Raw genomic sequence first — 7039 nt, 5'->3', positions numbered from 1 at the left:
CCCAACACTTTGTTTAGGTTGTATGGCGTCGACTCTGACGAAGCGTAAATCGAGCGGGGTCATTTTGTAGATCAAAGCCGTGTAAAATCGTTCTGGTTCACGAGGCTGTCATGCATCTTATTTTTCCAGACGGGGAAGGATGCAGCTGCTGTCTGCCAGGACAGATGGGTCTCTGCACTAAAAATCTTAAAACCAATAGTAAACATCTGTTGAACATCAGTAAAACATGAACAATTAGTTTAAGTGGCTATTATTTCTGATAACTGTCTAGTACGGTCCTTTGTTGTGACAAGTTGGTTTCGTATAATTGACTAAAGTACGAGTCCCGGTTGATATTGCACACCCCTAGTCTGGCATTGCTGTTTCTATTTCACAGTTGGTTTTTTTTCCTCAAGCTGCGAAGGCAAAGCTTTGGGTGTTGTGTTGTGCCCTGTTTATACTGGAGGGCAAACCAGACATGGATCAATACCTTGATTGGCAGCTGTTAAGTTCTGACAGTCTCCAGCTGCTGCTCGCTCATTGCTGTTCTCGCCATGTGGTCAGCTCTCCCTCTAATTGCTTCGCTCCTGCTGTAGAAACCTTAAATCTGCAGCAGGTTGGGGTCACGACGTTTTAACCATCTTGGTTTTTATCTGCCGCGAGAATTCCACATTGTTCAGACTATGCAAATTGATGACAAATCACCCAAAGCAGACCTTGCTGATCAGTCATTCCTTTCAGTTGGCGGATGGAGCACAGACTCAATGAAACACTTGGCACATCTCTTTTCAGCAAGTTGGCGAACACCTTGGGACCTGGCGGCTTGCCAAATGAATACTGGCGGCGAGTGGGTGTTGTCATGGTAACGGCAAGCACTGGCATGCAACGGATAGCACCAGCTTTCCTGTACAACCTCCCCTCTCTTTACAGCCCCACTGCAGCTTAATTTCACCGTGTCGGCTTTGTGGCTATAAAGGTGATGGGTGATGTAGAAGGAGAACAAAGTTGGTGAGGCAGAGGCTAATCTTTAACCAGCCTATCAGGCAGCTTAGAATCAGTTAGTTACATGTTAACCAACCTAACTGCTAACTTTAAATACCCAAAATATGGGTTACAGTTAAATTTATAAAAATTTTGTTTTTATTCTGTTGATCTAACAAAATAACTATCTGTTAAAATAAAGAAAAAAAACATTAAAAGATGCATTCCTTTGAATTCTTTGCTTTTGGTGTCTTTAATTGCTGTAAAACCTTTATATAAAATCCATGTCAGTTTGTTTGCCAACTTAACCAAACAAGGTGCGTACGTACACTGGAATGGGCTGGTAATTAAATCCAGGTGTGACTAGTCACGAGAGCTGGAATGATTTGTGGAGGAGATCTCTTAATCTGCAACTATGTTGTTAATCTGGCAACTGTTTTGTGCTTTATGCCAAAGCACCAAGCATTAGATGGTTCCATCTTTTTAATTGTGAATGTTTGCTGGCTGATTTGTTTCAATGTTGCCTCATTTGTGTGACAAATGAGTCAAAAAAGCTGTTTAAAAACTGTTATCTGACATTTTAATTGACAAAATGACTGAAGTCAAAAAGGATTAAAGGAGCTGAATAAAGCTTTTACTTTCCATATTGTACTATAGTAAAAATTGGACTAGTTGCACTTGTGCATTGCTTAGAGTAGGACAGATATTAAGCTGGAAAAAAATTGTCATCCTGCAACATCATACATTTGATGCAATTTGAGATTAAAACTCGGTGAACTTAACAGGAAAAAAGTTGATTATTTTTAAGTGCTGCAGTTCGGAGGACGATGGTGTAGAGAGAGAAAGATAGAAATAGAAATGTCATGTAGTCAGTAGAGCTTCCGCTATCCTGGTCAGAGGACCCTTGTACATTGATTTCAGATCCTTTGGTAATACTCTCTGACTTGTATTCACTATCTATCCCCACCCCTGGGCCTATGCCAGCCGAACAACTCTTTCTGGAGGAAATCCTGTGGTCTGTCTGTTGGCTGACTGCCCCAGTAGACGATACATGACCTTGCTCGGAGAATTGTCCTACCAATCAGCGAGCAGCTGCAGGAATCGGCTTTGTAAATGTACGCTCGTGAGAGGGGAAGCTGATGGAAAAAGTCCTCCTCTGCTTGCAATTTTAAATACCACACGTATCCCTAATCTGTTTTCCGAAGATTGTAAATTAATTTATGTAGCTCTGGGGTTTTGTTGGAAAATTACAAAACAGTGAGACTGCTAATTTAAACATGGTGGGAAAATGCAGCCTCTCCAACGGCTGTGTACACGAATTAGAGCTGGTTTAAGGGATGAGAAAGGTGTTGGTCTTTGTCCCATCCAGCAGTATTAATCCAAGTATGTTTCTGCTGTGTTTTCCGCCTGCCTCGCGTTTTAAATGTTCATCTTTAGCCAGTATTAAAAAATGGCTGTCATTAGCACAGCTGCCTCTGATTTTCCTCAATTACATCTCCACTTCCGACTACGCAGGTACCTGAGCCGTGTGTTTGGCATGCATCCGAAGGAAACAGCCAGACAGTTGAGCCTGGCTGTGAAGGACGGCCTGGTGGTGGAGACCCTGACCGTTGGCTGCAAGGGCTCCAAGGCCGGCATCGAGCAAGAGGGATACTGGCTGCCTGGGGATGAGATGGTGAGCCCACTACAATTTATCAAGTTCACAAGCAGTTGTGAATTTAATGTCTGAGTTTGTGTTAATGGCCACAAATAGAAAGTAGTAGTTGGGTCTGCACAGCTGAGTGTTGATCTGACTGATAGATGACACTTTTTAGCAGCCTGTAAGAGTTGGCAGATTGTATCGTTTCTTTACCGATCATTTTTAGTCCTGTGTTTTAGCTAGGGGAAAATCTCAATAATCCTATAAAACCTATTAAAGCCATTGTCTATAATGAAAATATTTGCTGGTTTTTAGTAATGAATTTACAGCATGCACACAGTACGTCTTTTACTATGTTCACAGATGATATACAGGCACGTTCTTAAGCAGTAAGTGCCAAACAGCAGAGGTAGCTGGGTAGGAAGGAGTGGTATTTCAGATTAATACAAGGCTTCAATAATTATCGCTCAGCGTGCATGTGCAGAAAATACTCCATCAGCTTCTGCTGTCGTTTGCCTTGAGAAGGAAGCCATCTGCTCTGCAGTTTTATTGATAGACTTCTTTTGAAATTTGCAATACTTGTTTTATTTCCCCAGTTAGTAGTGAGGCAGTATTCGCAGTGTAGTGATTCTTACAGTCAGTCTGTCACAGTATCTGTGCAGAGTGCACTATTTCAATTTATCACTGTCTGGGGAGAACCTTTGTGTATTTTTCCATCTGTATTTCAAAAGGCTGTGGTGTGCATTACTTTGCAAATGCAAGTGGGGGGTAAAGTATTTTGTGGCTGTTTTAATCCTACTGTTTTTGTTTCTTTAGGGTACAAAAACTGGCTGTATCAATGTCACACTTTACCTGTTAAACAACATTAGCATCATCAGTCATGAGTGAGCTACAGTGAAACATAATGCAGGAAAAACACAAATCTGTGATTTGATTTGATAGGAAACTAAGTTTTCTACTCTTTCTAAAACAACTGTAACTTCCATGTGCTCATGTAGCAGTTCACACTGACTTCAGATTTAATAGAACAGGTTTATTTGTTATGATTGCAGACCAGAGAAGAGTCATGGAAACATAGAAAGCTTGATAGATCTGGCTCTTTATATGTTGTGGGTCATCACAGAATACTTTTGTGAGTGGAGAAAGGCATGGGTCTCTAAGGGACATGACACTGAGGCTCCAGTGGAGCCCAGGTTATTTTAGCAGGACTTTTAAACACTACTCTCTGAATCACTTGCAATCACAGGATCCAAAAGCCGAGGGAAGCAAGGTAAGGGCTGCATCGTTATTTTCAAATCCAGGGTTTGTTCTCATTTGCTCCCCTCATTTCCCCCTCCTCTCAACTAACATCATTCTGTGAGAAATCAGTTCTGCCACATGCAGTGCAGTCGGGGATTTGAGTGAATCTTTTTAAGCAGGCTGCAGAAAAGCTAAACAGCGTACAGTATGGTCTGGTTGGTGCAAAAGTTAGAAGCCGTTTAAAATGAGATTGAGTCTTTGTGCAGTGCTTTTGACTGAGTCCACTTGCTGCATCGTAAATGAATTTATGCATCCGGTTTCCATTTGAAAATCATTCTGCTTGCTGGCCTAGAGTTCAGCAGTAATCGCACTGCCAGACATTACATGCTGTCATTCAGTTATGCTGTGAAAAGCTTCATGAAAGTCCGTTGCAGCGCTGTGTCTGCGTGGCCAAATTTCTTGCGGAAGTGATCAGTGATCTTTATGAAATATGTGCTTGCTACTTATCTACAGGTGTGTTGTTGCTTGATTTTGATAACACAAAGTCTCCTGATGTTAAAAAAAACAAAAACAGCCAAACATACTCAAATATCAAGTTATGGCTTGAAAAGCAATTGGTGTTTGCTTAAACTCAATCACATTCTCATGTGAGATGACAAGCAATGCTAGCATAGCCGCAGGTTGGTAGCAAGCATTTGTGAGTTTGTAGTATTTTGGTCTTGGTAGTTGTAGTTCTTCTAAGAACAGTGTGCTCTGCTGTGGTCTTAACTTCTGTCTGGCATGCTTATTTTCTTTTTTTTTCTTTTTTCCTTCATTTTCAATTGATGAAACAGTGGAGGTGGGGGTGGGAGGGGAGCTGGGTGATTATGGTTTGTGTGGTTGTGCTCTTTAGTTTCCTCCGTGCCTGCTGCTAATAACACGGCCGACTGGTTCTTTCAGGTTAGTAATCACTCAGCGGACAGACCAGAGTTTGAATGTGAGCAGCACTCTGAAGCAGGGCCTAGATGGAGGCCAGTTCTCCCACCGCAGGTGCTTGGATTCAGTCCAGCTGGCGTGAGCTGTGTCCTCTGGTTGACCTCAAGATTTATTTGGTCCTCTAACAGATAACCATGGCATTTGCACAACAACATAACTTTCAAAAATAGCACAAATAGGTTCTTTAAAAAAATTAAAGTTCAGTTTTAAAAGCATTCCCTCAAGCCAGGCTGGATTAAATCCAGGTTCACCTGATCTTACAGGATCAATTTCATTAAACGTCCCCTAAATGCTTGTTGATTATTGAAAGTTTGGTTATTAAACTGACTTAAATCTACTCATTTGATGCATGGTAATGAACATGATGTGATGTATTGATGCACTTTGACAGTAGTTACACACAGTAAAAGAGTCTACATGCACATTATTTCATTGCAGCTACTAACCCATTATTTTGACATCGTTCAGCGAGTTTCGCTGCTCAAACACTGTTTTCATTCTTTAGATCCTCCCGAGCGAATTTCATTTGTCATTGAAACTTTATTGAAAGCTTGACAGGCCTCTGAGTGGATATGCTCTTTGATCAGTTTCTTTACTGTGCATAAACACTGTAACTAACATCACTGAGTGCAGGGTTTGCCGTGGTGCTTAAGGGTGGGCCATCTCACATACAATTAATACACACAGGAAATGAAACACTTGACACCAAAAGAGAGGCTATTTAATGTGTCAAGATAAAAAAATTTTACCATCAAATATTTTAGCAAACAACTTGAACAATAGAATAACTTTATAGAAGGATAAGATTTAATATTTGATGTGTCATTGCTATTAAATATGTTGATTTGTGAGATTTTAATTAGTAAGTAGCCATTGTTGCAATGTTGCCTCCCTAGCAAGGTTTAAAACGTCTGCACGCTATGAACATAGGCTCCAAACTGCTCTGATAGCTGGAAAAACTCAAACTTAGTGCTTCTCTCTGAGAATAAACATTTTACTTGGGCCTGTGGAGAGAGACAGGATCAGAAATGCTAACAGAAAGGACTTTGTTCGTCATAGCAACACAGACATTTTTCATTCACAGATATTCTTATTGAACTTGACTGAGTTTGATGCGGGCTAGCTTAACATGGTAACCTATGTAACAAAAGCCACTGCTTAGCTAACCAGCATTAGCAGCCTTTGATCCTCCGAGCCACTGAAATGGAGATAAATTATCTCAGTCAGCTCATTATTCTGTTAGTTGCTTTAACTGGGGCAACCAAAAAACCATCAGCAGTGCAAACCCTTGTCAGGGTTTTCTACCCAACTAAGTAGTCACAACTACTTATTCAGTTGTCACTATCATCAGGCAGCAGTACAAACCATAGCTACTTGACATTGCAGTAATGGTGGTACTGCTCAAAGGCAAACAAAAATGCCCACTGATGGTGCTGTAGTGATGGATCTGTGTTTGTAGGCTTGGAGTAAAGCCTTCCAATGGAGATGAATCCTGGAGTTGTTTTTTGTGGGTCACAATAAGGCATGCTAGCCCTGCTGCTCGACCTTGCCCGGCTCTGTGGAGTGTCCCAGCTTGACACTGACAGTACAGAGCTGTTAACCAGAGTAAAGCTAAAGGCAGCCAACTCTCACTGCCTCAGTTCTTCCTCTATCGCTCTCAAAGCCCTCGCCTTGGCAGCTTATAGTCGGGGCACATTTCTCCCTCCAAAAAGCAAAGAAGCGCTTCACGGTTAAGAGAAGTCTGTGATTGGAACTCATAAAAGCCTTTTTTGGGGGGGAGTTGAACTTTAGCTAAGCACAGTTTTATAGTCTTATCTCTATCTTAGTGTTGGTGTTGCCGAGTCTGTATTCAAACGTTGTTATTGTAATAATATCTGTTGTGCTTGGGCCCAAATCTGTCCGCACTTCTGTTAAAAGTCACTTTGCTGAAACCACAGACGTCGTGTCCTTGGCTCACAGAGCTCTGGCTTTTTGAAGTCAGCCACTTGTCTTTCATCAGACAGTCCAACAATAGTGAAGTGGCTCTTGACACTCAGCAGAACACGAGCACCATCTCTCTGTTTTTCAAGTGTTTGTGTGGGTGAAGAGACTATTACGCTTTAGAAGTCCTTTGACGAATCGGTGCATGGATTTTTAGAGTGTGTTTACATCTACGCGGACTTAAATTTTGAACCCTCCTTCAGTTCTGTTCAGCTGGGAATCTGAGGTTGTACTTCGTGTGAGCTC

The 7039-nt window shown here is 41.5% G+C and overlaps 1 protein-coding gene across 7 annotated transcripts in view; it reads left to right on the top strand.

The window, feature by feature from the left end:
• zmynd11 (zinc finger, MYND-type containing 11) overlaps positions 1–7039 on the top strand; it is a 28702-nt gene that overhangs the window by 9247 nt on the left and 12416 nt on the right. For 4 of the 7 annotated variants that reach the window (XM_005752421.2, XM_013915757.1, XM_013915758.1 and 1 more), the window contains exons 3-5: positions 2476–2635; positions 3846–3869; positions 4778–4867. In XM_005752421.2, the coding sequence (XP_005752478.1) occupies positions 2476–2635; positions 3846–3869; positions 4778–4867 (274 nt within the window). The remainder of the gene's footprint in view (positions 1–2475; positions 2636–3845; positions 3870–4777; positions 4868–7039) is intronic. The other 3 variants (XM_005752425.2, XM_013915761.1, XM_013915760.1) reach the window with 2 other exon arrangements.

Source organism: Pundamilia nyererei, unplaced genomic scaffold (assembly GCF_000239375.1).
Source record: "Pundamilia nyererei isolate P.nyererei 1_Seehausen unplaced genomic scaffold, PunNye1.0 scaffold00358, whole genome shotgun sequence".
Lineage (NCBI taxonomy): Eukaryota > Metazoa > Chordata > Actinopteri > Cichliformes > Cichlidae > Pundamilia > Pundamilia nyererei.
Note: the sequence above shows the minus strand (reverse complement) of the source record. Positions and strands in the feature narration are given on the sequence as shown.